The sequence below is a fragment of the Ambystoma mexicanum genome, chromosome 12 (genome assembly GCF_040938575.1).
Source record: "Ambystoma mexicanum isolate Mex_15411 chromosome 12, UKY_AmexF1_1, whole genome shotgun sequence".
NCBI classification, from domain to species: Eukaryota; Metazoa; Chordata; class Amphibia; order Caudata; family Ambystomatidae; genus Ambystoma; species Ambystoma mexicanum.
In genome coordinates this window covers 533,610,042-533,626,201 of record NC_090936.1, presented here as the reverse complement: position 1 = coordinate 533,626,201, position 16,160 = coordinate 533,610,042, and the positions used below count along the sequence as shown (strand labels likewise).

The window sequence follows — 16,160 nt, the reverse complement described above, 5'->3', positions numbered from 1 at the left end:
TAAATGCTTGGTCCCGCTTCTAACTGCCAAAGCCAGTACATCTGACTCTACCAACCCTAACAAATCACATCACCCTCCTAATTTGCAAGATTTCACAGGTAACCCAACCCAGTGGGGAGGAAACAGCGTTCTACAAAAGTACACAGCCTCACTTTTGCAGGCAGAGAATTTGGAGAATGAAGCATTTCAGAGAAGTCTGATGGAAGGAGCAGGATGATGTAGATCAGGTGCAGGAATTGGAGAGAGAAGCTGGGGGAGATCAGAAAAGAGAGTCTGAAAGAACAGGTAAAGAGACCAACTTATTTAGCTGAAGAGAGGATGAAATCCCACAGAAGGAAACCCTAGGGTAGCAGACAGCCGCCCCTTCAACTTGCTCAGCTTCCAAGGTCCACACCCTGGGCTATGTGAAGTGCCACATTACATGACAAGTCCCTGGTATATTAATGGGATAAAGGAGACAGAGAACCCTGCTCAAAAGAGACTGTCTCAGGGAGCAACCTGAGACGACACTCAGCAGACCTGTAGGCACAAGGCATAAAAGAAAAGTAGATGAAGGATTGCTGAGATGCTCCTTTAATATTATCACTTGTCTAGCCATTGACTGCGCCTGGGAAAAGGCAAGAGCTAGACTTTTGGAGAACCAGAGACTTTTGAGCAAATACTTTCTTTTTTTGCCACATTATTGTTTTACTAGGAGGTCAACCCTGGAATTATTTGAGAATTGGTAAAGAGACATTGTGAACTGAGTTATTTGCAGAATTTAAATAGCAATCAATCAGACCAATCCTGACTAGGGGTTACCAAAATTCATCATCGAGTAAGTATTCAGCCGAATTCCAGAAATAAAAGTGATATTCTGCTTCGGCCCAATACTTAATTAGTTTTGCACTCAAAGTGGAATTTCAGTACATGGCGCTGCCTGCATTCTTTCTGCTTCTTCCGGGCGGTGTCCCGTCCCAAGCCCTTGTGATGCTGTTAAGATAAATACCCGCCTCCCAGCGGCAGGCAGATTATATGAGACCCTTAATGACTGCTTAACATTCATTTCTTCTAGCAGAGCTTTTACAGTGGGAGAGATTTATCGTTAGTGACAATTGCATACTTTTAAATGCAAACCTACATGAGAAGCTATTACTCAGGTTTTACATGTCTACATTTCCTTCTATTTATACTTTCAGATTAGGTACTGTGGTGGCTCAGAAGAAAGACAAAGACTCTAACTTTCCATATCACTGGTATTGCTTTATTAACTGAAAAACAAGTGCTGATATTTCCCAATACCTAAGGTTTTCACAACCTAACCAAACTAACTAAGGCGCTTTTGAGTCATCAGTGAGAGCCCAAAATCAGGATCCATCCGCTGTCCAAACTAACCTCTTCTAACACTACCACTATTCTAAGAACAAAAGCCAGGCCAATGACTCCCTTCTCATGTGAGCTGGCTCTGCACGAATTTCCGTTGAATTAAGTAGAGTTCTTAATGAATACTTTTATCAAGTGACACAGTTCTGCTACTCGGTTCTTTAAGGTTATGAGTGTCTCTTTCTTTTCTTTACTCTTTCGTCCCTTCTGACTTTTTTCTTTTCTTACTCCACTTATATTTCTACTTTTCCTTTCATAGGATAACTGTCCAACACTTAGAACTTACCTCTTGACTTCCTGAGTTCCTAATCTTTACTTCACAGTCTTTGGTTTCCCATTTGGCTTTGGCCCTTGCGTTCTATTGGAGTCTGTTCTTTCCAATTATCCCTCTCACAGTATCTCCTGTTTGGTAATCTCTCAAGGTTGTGCCCTTGCTCCCCTGGATTATCATTCCACATTAGTGTCTTACATTGACTGGGAGGAGTATGAGTGTTCCAGTAAAGATTATCTTCCTTTAATACTTGCTCTAGACTAATTCTCCTTCTCTTCATGCAATCTCAGCATCTGATTTGGACTGGTACAAGTCTGAGCATGCCAGTAATGATTCTCCATCTTTTTACTGAATTCAAGTATCTTAACTTGATTGGGATGAGTATGAGCGTACCACTAATCATTCTCTTTATCTCTACTCAATGCGAGTACCTTCTCTTGGCTCGGACTAGTAAGATCATGCTAGTAATCATTCTCTTCAGTGCCCCTCCCGGGTCTCCCATTTTCCCTGTTACCTCCTTTATTCAAGGACAACACCACTGGGACTTTCGACGACTCGGGACATTCTTCTTCAATAGTTAGGTTTGCCTCTTGCGCTTTCACCCACAGTCTCGGTGGGTTTATGATATGATATGATATGGCATTTATAACGCGCCTATACACAAGTGTGTTGATTCACTTGTTTGTGTGACCTCCTGTTATTCAACAGAGGTATCAGCATTGTTCACTGACCTCTTGGTCAAGCTCTGCACAACTTCGGTCACACAACCACTTAACTCTAGGTCCAGATGCCTCACTTTCCCATCGGCTGCTCTATTCATTGGTCACCAACTCCACATGTCAGAGACCTCAGCTGTATTTTTCCTTTGCATAGGATGCCGCATCGGCAGCTTTTTTTCAGGACACATCAGAACGCAAGTTTGTAATTCACTGGTTCTCTCACTCTTTTTCCAGTCTTTGCCTACTTCCTTTATTACGTTTCCTGGGTCTTCCCCAGTGTAACGTCAGAGTCCTTTCTCTCTGTTTGTTTCCTAATCTGTATTCCTCCATAGGTCCCTACCCTCGTCTCCGTGTCAGGAGGTTTTTCCCCTAAGAGGAATAAACAGAGTATCTTGATGGCAATAACAGATTTTGGTATGTTCATTATTATTATTATTATTATTATTATTATTATTATTATTATGGCCTTCATTGAGTGTCCGGACCTAGCTTTGAGAAGCAATGGAGCTCTTTATAGAGTTATACAACAATACAGATACATAACTGGGCACTTTACAGAGGTATACAACAGTATACAGCCCACCCCACCTCTTCATCTCTACCCATGTTCTGGTTCAACACCCCAATATATTCTCATGCCCCTCCTCCACCTCACCCCTTCCTCACCCCCTCCTACCCTCATCCCTCCCCTCTACCTTCTCTCTCTGCGGTGTTCGGCCACCCGTTCCAAAGATTATGGATACACTGGCCGAACCAACAGGATTGCGACCCGCATCCTGGCGGCACTAGCATTCCCTATTCGGCACCCTACACTTTTGCTGCATCCTGTCATCCCCCAGCATTACTTGCCTCCCTGGGCAACCTCGTCGGCTCTCCTCCTCCTCTCCCACATCCCCTCCCCTCGCCTTCTCCCCTTTGCGAGTCTGAAACTTTGAAAAGAGTTAATGAACATGAAGAAGTTCCCATTGAACATAGTTGCTTCCATAAAACTTGCGACCTCCAATCATCCCTTAAAATACAAACTAGCGTTCCCCCAAGGAATGGATAACTTTCAACAGTCAGCTTGACCCCACTCATCTGGGCTTCTTGCGGTGTGGGGGGTGTTACATTTCTGGATTTTCCTGGCCCCTTGAATTTTGCACCGTCCAAAGTCCATCTTCGGCCCCTGACTTCTCTTCCTGATGAGGGCCCTTCCCTGCCTCGCCCCCACGGCTATCTTGTTGGGGTCCCATTAGGTCCTCCAGGGCCCTTTTGAAGTCCTCCTCTGACACAAGTTGTAACCTCTCTCCTTCCTATTCAAAATTAAGTGCAAAGGGGAATCCCCACCTGTATCTCATCCCTTTCATCTAAAGCCACACTTCTTCTGCCTCAAAAGGGTCTGGGCTGAGAGATCCTGATATATAGACACTTTAGAGTCTTCATATTCGCTGTCTCCCAAGCGTCGTACCTTCTCCAGAATTTCTGCCTTGTCGCAGTAATAATGCAGACTTGCCAGGACATAATGGGGCCCCCTGTTTCCGCCACCCTGTCCAAGGCCACATGCTCATCTTCCTTAGATCCCAAGACCATCCCTATAATTTCCTGATTTTTTCATTTCAGTCCAGCCGGGGATTCCCCCTCCTTCTCTTGTAAGCAAAAAAAAAAAAGAGGTTATTGCGTCGCTCTCTATTTTCAATGTCATCTACTTTGAGTCGTAGTTCCTACTCCCTCCTCTCAACTTCTTGGAAACGTAACCCCATCTGTGATTCAAGCAACGTTGAGGAGATGTGGTTTGCCTCCAACCCTTCCATCCGTTCTTCTCACATTACCACCTTCACTGATAAATCCACCACTTTCACCCCAATGTCCATTTACATTCCACAAATTTCCTCCAGAATCACTTGGATATCACTTTTGATGGTGCCAATCTCTGCAGTGCAGGGGTGAGGTCCTGCACCCCCTTGTCCTTCACCATTTCTCCACCATCAGGATATTGGAACTGTGAGACTGTAACCTTCCAGCTCATCCACTTGGTCTAACCCCAACGTTGTGCCACTCTTTGGCCTCTTTCTGTTCGCACCTCCACTGGGCACCGCCTTCACTGCCACACCACTCTCATATTCCTCTGTGGTGCTTATGGTCCACTCCGGTCAGCATGACTACTTTAACCTCCACTTCTCCATCTGTGGTAGGTCTCTGAATGTGCACCCCCGAACGGGGCTCCGTCACATAGCCCCCTCACACCAATAAACTGCCTGCCTGCGCCGCTGGCCTATCAGCTATTCCCCTGGCAGGCGTGCACTCCCTAGGCTTCCACTCCACCAATGCCACTGGGGACCCAGTTTGCACCTCCCCACTTGCCACTCTTTTGAACTTGTGGTTTCTCTCAGGGCCTTTGCACCTCAGGATAGTCACTAGCCTTGTGGGACCCCTCACCATGGGCCTGCAGCAGTCCTCTACTGGCTCCCCTACCTCACAGATCACGAGGGGAGATGCCTCCTGCAGGCACCTTGTGCCTCCTTGCACTATGCCACAGGATCTCCTGCGGCATAGGTTAGCTCTCCAGGTATTCACTTGGGGCCCTCTCTTAACTCCAGCATGCTGCCAAAGTCCTACCTTGTGGCCTCTGAGGAGATGACCTCCTTCCTCCTGCCTTGCGTTACACCTCCAACCCTGGGCAGCCCTCCAGGTCAGGCCATGTCAGCCTGCCTTGGGGGTTACACTTCTAGGTGCCCCACTCCTTCTCTGTGTCCCCGTCAAGCAATGTTGGATCCCGGGCTGTCCCATGATGCTCAAACTCGCCTCCAGCAGCTCCACCATCGCAGCTCGAGTCTGCCTCTACTCAGAGCACCCACGGGGATGTCTTTCATTTGCCGTCCCTCTTGACTGTGCCCCACAGTGTCTGAGCACTGCTGGGGCCCCGGGTTACTCCCCAGCCCGACCTTGCTCCGCTGTTGGTCTCACCAGGCACAGCTGCTCGCGCCCCGTATGCTGGCTGCGTGGCCTGTCACACAGCAGGAATCCCGCAACGCCAGGCCTTGCACTGTGGGGTCTGGCTCTTCTCTGTACGGGCACCAGAACCACCTCTCACTGACCCTGCCGATGCAGTAATACATCCACTGCCCAGGGACCCTGTCACTACTGTACCCCCTGGTGTCCTCCAAAACCCTTTTTAACAGAATGCGAAATACACATTTTGAATCGGCCTCAACTATATGCATCCGACCAAGCCAAGGTAGCCTTTTTGCTGTTTAATTTAGATACAATTGTATTAGCCTGGGCTGCACCTTATATGAATGAAATCACCCTCTATTGGCAGACTACCCAGGGATCCTAGAGGCATTCCAGCTCATATTTGGTAGATAAGGAGAAAACCAAGTGATAAGGAATGAGCTGCTGGATGTGCGACCAGGCAATATGGACCTACTCACCTACATAGCACATTTCAAAAGACTCGTTACGCAGACCTGATGGCCTGAAGATGCCCAGATTACAATATTCTACAGAGGTATAAAGGAGGAGATCAAAGATGCCCTGTCCTAGAACCCCCCGCCCCCAGCTCTTGTCAGACTATCTAGCTTTAGTTATAGGGGTTGATCAACTCTTACAACACAGGAAAGGAGAAAGAAGAAGATTTGACACGCCCAGATAATTTTACAAATCAGAAAGAAATCCTGTTACTATGATGAATCCTTCCAGTTCTTCGGAAACTGAACCTATGCAGTTAGGCAGTCTTCAGGGTCATGTTTGATCTGAAGAAAGGGAAAGAAGACAACGGTTACAGCTTTGTTTTTATTGTGGGGACACAAAACATAATTGAACTCGTCTTAAGTCCTGTGCGGGAAACGCCCAGACTCACCGACAATAGGGAATAAGAGAGCATGTCTAAATGGCAATTCTCATCGAGATTTCAGTCCCATATTGCCTAATCAAACATCCCATCTTTATAGTAAGGTGTATCTATTGGAAACAATTCAAAAATGGAAAGAAGTGGTGGCCTTGATAGACTGTGATGCTACAGGTAACTTTATCGACATAGTGTTTGCTCATTACAAACACTTCCATCTGATACCTACGGACAAGGTTGAAACCATTATGTCTGTCGACCGGTCTCTGTTAATTTCAGGTACTCTAATCTTAAAGACCCAGGATTTATCCTTGATCTGTGCTAGGTAACATCATGAGACCATTGCCTTCGATGCTATTGCAGCACTCCACTTTCAAATCACATTGGGGATGCCTTGGCTAAGGTACCGTAATCCAGCTATCAATTGGAGAGACAAAAAAGTTACTTTTCCAGGAGATCAATGTCCTCCATCTTGTTCTAAGGGCTATCAACAATCAAAACCTAAAGAAGAAGAAGCAATGTCCAGATCTTCAAAATCACCAAAAGTGGTATTACTTGTGCAAGGGGTGCTTCCCGCAGAATACCATGATACCTCAAAGTCTTTGATCCTAAAGAGTCAGAAAAACTAACTCCCCATCGGGATTATGATTGTCACATCAAACTCCTTTCTGGTGCTGTGATTCCTTATGGACATACGCATGCATTATCTATTAAAGAAAATGTTATTTTCAAGCACTACATAGAAGATAATCTCAGAAAACCATTCATTCGTCATTCAACCTCTCCTGCTGGATCACCAATCTTTTTCATACCTGAAAAGGATGAAACGGTACTCTGCCCACGCATTGATTACTGACAGCTCAACGTCATCACGGTAAAGAACAGATTTCCTCTGCCCCTAATACAGGTATTGCTAGACCAAGCACAGTCTAGCCACATCTACACAAAACTAGATTTACGATGAGCATAAAACTTGATAAGGATGGCACCAGGTGATGAATGGAAGACAACTTTTCGGACACAGTGCGGGCATCACAAATACCTTGTCATGCCCTTTCGGTTTTTGTAACACCCTGGCCGTGTTCCAGTATTTCCTAAATGACATTTTCAGTGAATTTCTACATACATATGTAATCATTTACTTAGATGACCTCCTAATCTTTTTTTCATCTCTGGACAAACATGTTCTGGATGTTAAGGAAGTCCTTCATCGTCTCAGAAAACATAGCCTTTATGCCAAGTCATCAAAGTGTTCTTTTCATCAAGATTGCACAACTTATTTGGGCTACTTACTTACACCCCAAGGCATTGAAATGGACCCGAAAAAGATCTCAGCCATTATGGATTCCCTGGCTTTGCTAATTTCTATAGATGTTTTATTGATAACTACTCTAAGATCCTACTAACCTTAACACGTATTCTAAAAAAAGGGGCAAAATACTTACACAATCAAAACACTACAAAAGCCTTTACGGAATTGAAAATCAAGTTCACGAATGCCCCTGTTTTAAGACTACCGGTTCCCTCTATTCCCTACATCGTTGAGACAGAGGCATCCAACTATGCTTTGGGAGCTCTAGGAACAGAAAGATCCGCTAACCAACCAGCTCCACCCGCTCTCTTACCATTCTCGCACCTTTGCTACATCTGAAAAGAATGATGCCTATTCAAGAAGGAACTGTTAGAGATCAAAGAAGCCTTCGTAACATGGAGACATCTACTAGTTGGTGCCAGACATCCCATTACTGTCATGACAGATCAAACAAATCCAGGTTTCTTGAAAACCGCTAAATCAGTAAACCCGCAACAAAATTATTGGATACATTTTTTCTCACAATTTAATTTTGTGGTCACTTTTAAACCTTGTTCTCTTGACACAAGAGCGGATGCATTGTCCATAGCATATCAAGGAGATGTTCATGAAATCGATGGAGTGCCTTTCCTCACTCTGGAAAAACGAATCATGTCCCTTTACTCCCTTCTCCTGCCTTATGAAGACATCCTACAAAAAAACAACATGGAAAGTAGAAAGGAAGAATTTCTCCCAAACTCTGTAAATCGTGAAGAAATTCAAGGATTAATGTCTCACAAAAACAAACTATGGTTACCCACAAGAGAAACCCAACTGACCATGTTGCAATGGTGTCATGATGCCCAAGGAGCTGGACACTTTGGAAACTTTAAGACATTACAAAAGATCACTTGCTATGCAGTATCCAGTAATATGGTCACTGTAAAATTGACGTTTTTACAAAATATTGCGACAAAAAGGCCATGGTGTGACACAGTAAAAGTGTTTCCATTATAAAACACAAGAGGAGCAGGGCTTAGGGGGTGTCTCCCGCTTCCCTTGAGTGGTATAATGGGTCCAGGGATTGCAATGGTGTCCCCCGCATACATTACATGGATTGCAGGGGCCACGCCATGGCCTTTTTGCTGCAATTATTTTGCAATTATTTTTTAAACAGCCATTTTCACTGCAACTTCATTACATGGAACCTGCTATGCTTGGTGGGACACATTAACAAAAGATGTTAAGGATAATGTACACAGTTGTTTTATATGTGCATGAGCTAAATCCAACAAAGACCCATGGAATTATTGTGCCCCTTACCAGTCCCAGATCTTCCTTTGCAAACCTGCTCCATGGATTTTATCACAGATCTACCCAAGGATAAGGGCAATAGAGTGATATTAACCGTTCTAGACTCTTTCACTAAAATGGGGCATTTCATAGCTGTATGTTTCCTACATAACATCTATAGACTTCATGGGCTCCCTTTTAAAATAATCACAGAGCAGGGTTCTCAATTAATTTCTTCTTCTGGAAGAAAGTGAGTGGGTTGATGGGCATACGTTTGGATTTTACCTCTGCTTACCACCCTCAAAGTGATGGGCAAACTGAGAGAGCCAAGCAGACCATTGGACAATATTTAGGTTGTTTTCTCACCAAACAATAGCATGGATGGGTGGATCGATTACCCTCAGATGAATTTGCATACAACAATTCCTTCCTTACCTCCATCAAAATCACAAACTTACCTTACATTTATCATCTGGTCAACATTCCTGGTCACTTCCCTTATGTAATCTTGATCAAAGTCCGGTATCCGCTGCTAAAGAATATGTAGAAGCCCTTCATTCTGGGTTTACAGCAGCTTAAGAATGTCTGAGCAAAGCTCAAAAACAGGCCCAATTTTATGCTAACAGCAAAAGATAACTGTCTCAATTTATATAATCATAGACAAAGTGTTGCTACGTATACCAGCATTTGGAAAGAAACTAAAACCTAAGTATATTGGTCCATTTAAGATTAATCAAGTGAACAATCCTTTGGCTATGAAACACACTCTGCCAGACACTTACAAAATACACCCTGTCTTCCATGTATCCTTGTTAAAACCTGTTTCACGTTCCTCAATCTATCCCTGGAACAGAACCTCCACCCTTCAGCTGTAGTTCCACAGGAGGAGTATGAGATTGAGTCAGTGTTAGATGCCTGCAAGTATAGAAGAAAACTGCAGTATTTGGTACATTGAAAGGGGTATGGAAAGGAAGACCCTTCTTGAGTATCTAAAGAAGACATGAATGCCCTTCGCTTAATCATTCATTTCCATGACAAATACCCTGTAAAACCATGTCCTGATACCAGGGTGAGGTCTCCTGGAGGGGGGCGTACTGTTAGAATCCTGTGTATGGCATGTCCACACTATTATGTGGACACATATAAATTACTCCCCTCGAGACGTGTGGTTGCTCAGCATAGGTATGCGGTCACAGCAAGGCCGCCCACGGCTTGCAGAGCATGTCAGATTGCTCATAGCAACCAGTAACGCTTCCTGATGCAACTCCATTCAGTCCTGGTACATTCACGTTGCCCATGATGTTGTGTTACACAGAAATATGAACAAGCCGAAAGGAAGCTTCAGCGTTCGCACAACGGTGCAATTCCCGTTTCGAACCTTGAGTCTCGTTTGTTCCTGACGAGCTTAATGCAGCTATGTATTAGGTATTTAGATTCAAATTTAAGATTCACTGGATGATTCTCTATGAGAGTACTTCTCGTTCTGTCATTGCTGCCAAGGGCTTTTCCTATATGTTTTGCATCCTTCTTTTTGGGATATTTTTAATGTTTGGACAAACACCCCTGGACCTATTACCACAGGCTCCTTGTCAGCAGTTTAGGTACACTGCTGGAAAACATTAACTGTAGGTAAGCCTTATCTATGTTACCAGACTGCCACTGTGTATGTGCATAGCCTATACCTGTATTTACGGACGGCATCTTTAGTGTTCCTCTTCTACAGTTCCTGTATTCCTTATATGAAGTCACAGTTAGGAGGAGTGTCTATTAGCACTCCCGCCAGGGGTAAAGAAGCCCACTGTATTGTCTGAATTCAGTCAGTGGACCTTTTTCTCCCTGATTTGAAGCATATTTTCCCCATGCTCCTGAGAGATTTTCACAACCTTTGTGTCCAAGTCTGGTGAGCATATAATTTATGTCCATAGTTTTTGATGTGACCGTCTTAAGGCAAGACAAGATGTAAGTCATTCAGCATTATGCAAGACATCTTAAAGGGGCATGTCTTCATAGTTAGAACATACATAAATACATTTATTTTCACTCCAGACACCCAATACTCTGGGGTCACTGAAATGGAACCTACTCTTCATAAGCCCTGAAAAAGACTGAGGGACCAATGTGGTTCAACCCTATGGAACACCCTTCTGCTATACCTTTGCAGGGTTACCCAACTGCAGGCATCGAGGGCCGATCCATGTCGGATTTTCAGAATATGCCTCATTAATATTCATGAGATAAATGTGCATACAATGATATGAAATGTTTGCACTTTTTTGCTCATGGGCATTAATGAGGGCTATCCTGAAACCTGTCAGGTTTCTGGTACTCGTGGCCCAGAGTTGGACAACCCTGCCTTAGGGTGAAGGTAGACGTCGTTAAGTTCTAGAGAGGTTTAAATGCTTACATCTGGTGTGTCACACAAGGCCTTGATTGCTATATCAGCCCTGGAACAGAGCTCACTCAACCCTTGATTGTTTCCTGATTTTCATACAGCTACTGCTTGTCTTTGCCTAAAACCAATCCTTAACCCCTGACCCCATCCGTTCCATGCAATGCCAATCCTTAGGTGTTCACAGGACCTTTTACAGAGATTCTTCAGGAATGATGAAACTTGCACGCGGAATGGGACACGCAGCAGAAACTATAACCTGCCATAGAATCTGGACATGATTGTAAAACTGCAACGATTGCTCTGTGTTACAAGTCCTGCCTGCTTGTGACCCCATCGTTGGAGCTCTTGGCCATCTTTGAGATAGCATATGGCACTTGAAAAAAATACAAAATATACATAAGCACAAGCATACATATATAAAGAATTGTATTTAATTTGTTTGTTTATTTATCATATTGCCATTGCATCATAGATACAAACAAAAAAATAGCAGAGCATAAAATCATCTTTATGAATACATATAATATAAACAATAAATGAATAGGCAGCCTATACAATAATTCATTTTAAAAGCAATCCCATCAAATCATTAAGACTAGACATATCAATCAGCACCTTCATATTGCTGTTTTCAAAAATGTGAATCGCCTCAGCCAAGCTCTAAAGAGATACTTGGCTACTAAGGAAGTAACTGTCAAGTCATCAGTTAGAACACAAAGGAGCATTGCTTCCACAGATGATGTCATACCTTTGGACACGAATGGGCTTTTCATGTACTGACTCCTTAGGTTTAGATAGAGAGGACAAATTAGAAAAAAGTGAGTTTCACTTTCTCTTACATCCCTACAGTAGGAACAATTATCCAATAATCCCTACAATGAAGCTGTACTGCCATGGGAAGGATGCCAAACGTAAACTTCATAAGAAGAAGCCTCGAAAATGTGGGATTCAACATGTTCAAGTATTTCTCATAACCAAACTTTAGTTTTCTATTCAACTGGAGGGTGAGAGGTGCAGTGCTTTGCATTTTAGAAGCTAACAATTCATCTTCTCTCTAAAGATAGCTAGTCTTGATTATATCCCTAGTGGACACATCAATCGACTCGGGGTACTGCCAGAACAGCAACCTAGACTAAGCAAACAATTCCTAATATGCATGAACTATACATTTTCTTCCCTCTTGTGACAAAAGGTCTCTGGCAGCATCTCTGTATTTTGCTAGACAGGGCGAACTCCACAGTCTAACCCAAAACAGAACAGTAAAATCAGTGCCAATTGGCTCAGACTCTGGATTCTAAATTCTAGCAAATGCAGAGTTGTTGGAGTAGACAGAGGAAGCCTGTGATATTTTTCCAAAAACCATTCTCTGAAACAACCAGCTGCTTCAAATCCATTTGGCCCTGTAATTTGGCCCCATAGAGGGCACCTTGGTGGGTCTGTCGCTTGTAATCTTCTATTTAGTCTTTCACGCACCCCTTCCATAATCTCTAGAAAACCTAGCAATTGCCCCACTATACCTTGTTAGAATGGTTCCATGTGTTACTATCCCTGCAAAAATATTGCCATACAAGAATGGCACCGTATTTTTGCGGCAATATTAACCCATTGAACCTACGGGGGACACCCCTGCCACCTCTATATTATTTTAAAGAGAGCGGGGGACACCCCCGCAACCCCTGCTCCCATTTACCCCAAAAATCATCCCCACTAATAATATCGCCTATGGCCATTCCCGACGAGCATATACATGGCAATATTATTGGTGGGGATAATATTACCTGATACCGTTCGAACCAGGTTGGCTTTGTCCACTTTGTCATGCAAAGTACATTTTGAGATTACTCGGAACCCAAGGTAGTCATGTGAACTAACCTGTTCAATTTTCTCACCATTCAGGAAGATATTGACGCAGGGTCTGTTCTTCCTTTTCTTTGAGACTACCATCATCTTAGTCTTAGTTGTGTTAACCTCCAGCCAATTGTCTTCACATAACTCTTCAAAAATAGAGAATTGCTTAATCAAATGTCTCAGTGTCAGAGAGACCAATGCTCTATGGTACGCAAACATCAATGTAGGGAATTTATCACTGCCTAGTGATGGTGCATCTGTTAGAGTAGAAAGTACGTCATTTATCACCAGGTTTATAACGAGGCAAACAATTTGGGAGCCAGAATGCAACCCTGGTGCACCTCTCTTAAAATTGGGAACTTCTTTGATGTTTCACCACCTACGCCGCATCATACTGATGCATCATTCCCACTGTATAATAGTTGGGTTGCCAATATGATGGAGTCAGGCAATTGTAATTGAGCCAGACACGCCCATCGTCTAGATGCAAGGGACACAGTCAAATCTGGTTCATCTCAAAGAGGTACATTTTTATGAGAACTGCATATATTTCAATGAGACGTTGCAACCTGAAACACTGAATGATTGTGCTTACCCCATGGTAAAAACCTGTCTGGACATCGCTAATTGGTCTATGTTCGATACACCACTCTTCCAAGTGGGAAAGCACAACTTTGGCGAACAGCTTGCCTCCAGAATCCAACAAAGATATCGGGTGATAATTGGCTGGGTGTTCTCTTCCCCCTTTTTTGTATATCGGGACTATCTCGGCCCTTGCCATGGTTTTAGTATAAAGTTAGCTGATGTAATAGCATTAAAAAGCTTTGTCAAGTAGGAGCCCAAATACAAGGGTACGATTTATATAGGTCCATAAGGTCCTTGTCAGGACCTGGGGCCTTGTTCACTTTTTGAGAAATGATCGCTCTCCATAGAATCGCTCTGCATACTTCATTAACTTAGGAAACCAAAGGGTCATGTGCTGGTCTCACTTGTGACAGGGAGTACCTGTATTGAATAGGATTGAAAAATGTATTGCTGTACAAGATTTGGAAGTGGGTCATCCATGTCTCTTGCGGGATGTTACCATTTTGGGTAAATCTTCTCATGACTTTTTCCAGTACTAATCAGGTGCCAGATCGTTTAACTATCTTTCCTGTCAATGGCATCAAACAGTTTGCCCCAGGTTGCTAACCTATATTCCCGTTCTTTCGTCACTAGGATGGTTTTATAATTTCTTCTTCCAGAACAAGATCACCACTATCAAGTGTAGTGGTGGCTTTCGCACGGCATATTAAGGTATCCTTCGCTATCCTGCATTCGTATTTCAAAAAATGCATGTGTTTACATTCACTTTCAACCAAGAAAGAAAGAAATAGCTTTTTCCTTACTGCCAAGACATTCCAAAACCCCTAAACATCTCCACGCTGCAAGAATGATATCTTTGCAAATATTGAACATATCCAACGCAGAACAACCCACTTCCCAAGAAAAAGCACGAAGCATGTGGTGGTGAATTGAATACACATCTAAGTACGGCTTTCCAAAGTCATTGCCTGACAGAAAACGTGTGATCTGTGTGTTTATTAGTCTCAAAGACCTTTTGGGATGTCAGGGTCAGCCCATGATACAATGAAACATATCATGGCGTTGCAGCGATGGTCAACTAGTTGCAGATGCTTTCTGCCCAGCCATTCCACCACAAGAATGCCATCTCAGTGCACGATCTCTCTATTTACATTTTTTTGCATACATTTTCTCCAACTTCTCGTCACTTCCTGGTTCCTAAGGCTGTAAATCACGGGGTTCAGCATTGCATTCACCACTGAATAGAACAAGGACAATACCTTGTTTTGAGTCATAGAGCTAGATGCTGGCTGTACATACATAACAAAAACAGTCCCAAAGTATAAAGAAACAGCAATAACATGGGAGGCACAGGTAGAAAATGCCTTGTATCTTCCTTGCACAGATTGGATTCTAAGAATAGTTCTGACGATGGAATAGTAAGAAGCGATGACGAAACCAAATGATCCCATGCCAAGAACAGAAGCAAATGCAGACATCACAACCTGGTTGATGTAGGTTTCAGAGCAGGACAGCTTCAGCAGGGGTGGGATGTCACAGAAGAAGTGGTCAATCACATTTGACCTACAGAACGACAGACTAAATGTAAGTGTTATTTGTACTGTAGCATTCAGGAAGCCTAGAGCATATGCAGCAAATACAAGATGAATGCACGCTCTTTGATTAATTATTACCAAATACAGCAGTGGATTGCAAATGGCCACGTACCGATCATAGGCCATCACTGCCAAGAGAAGACACTCAGTAGTGCCAAACACAGAGAAACAGAAGAGCTGAGTAGCACAGCTAGAAAGATATATTGCCCTGTTACCAGAGAAAAAGTTAGCCAGCATTTTCGGAGTGACTGAAGTGGAAGAACAGATATTCAGAAAGGACAAATTAATGAGAAAAAAATACATAGGGGTATGGAGGCGATAATCAGTCCACACCAAAGAAGAAATGCCAATATTACCCAGCAAGGTAAGCATGTAAACCACTGTAAAGGCCAAAGAGAGCAGGACTTGCAACTCAACAACATCAGTAAACCCGAGAAGAATGAACTCAGATACTGAGGTCTGATTCGGCCCTTCCATTAATCATTTTAGCTACTCATTAAATATTTAGAACATTATGTCTCTGGTTGTTAGGTTCTGATTGATGTATGGTGAAATAAGTACATTCTTCATTGTTTGTCAATACTGCCATTCCATTCATGCTCTAAAACATTTTATTAAACGTTGCACAGGAAGGCAAGGGTCACCAAAGTAAAAATAAAACAGCATCCCTGCAAAAGAGAGAAACGAAGCAAATCATTAATAACAAGTGACAATACAAGTGCTAATAGACTACCCAAACACTTTGGGAAAATAACTGTATAGTGCAATTTAAAATGCTCTCGTGATTTGGGGTGGACAGAGCCTTTAGGCCACATGCAGAACTGCAGAATCACAGACTTTCCACTACACCAGAAACAGAAGAAAATGTGCAGCATTGTTTACTTTTACTTTCCAGATAGAAATAACACAGGCAAATACGAATGGAACCTCTTGTTTTATGAAACATCAGCATGCCATACATGTTGCAGAACTCTGAGG

General features: G+C 43.2%; 1 protein-coding gene across 1 annotated transcript in view; it reads right to left on the bottom strand.

Moving 5' to 3' along the window:
• Positions 1 to 15,659, bottom strand: part of LOC138514540 (olfactory receptor 5G29-like) — a 37,591-nt gene extending 21,932 nt beyond the window's left edge. The window contains exon 1 of the mRNA XM_069630005.1: positions 14,753 to 15,659. Within this exon, the coding sequence (XP_069486106.1) occupies positions 14,753 to 15,659 (907 nt within the window). The remainder of the gene's footprint in view (positions 1 to 14,752) is intronic.
• Positions 15,660 to 16,160: the final 501 nt, after the last annotated feature.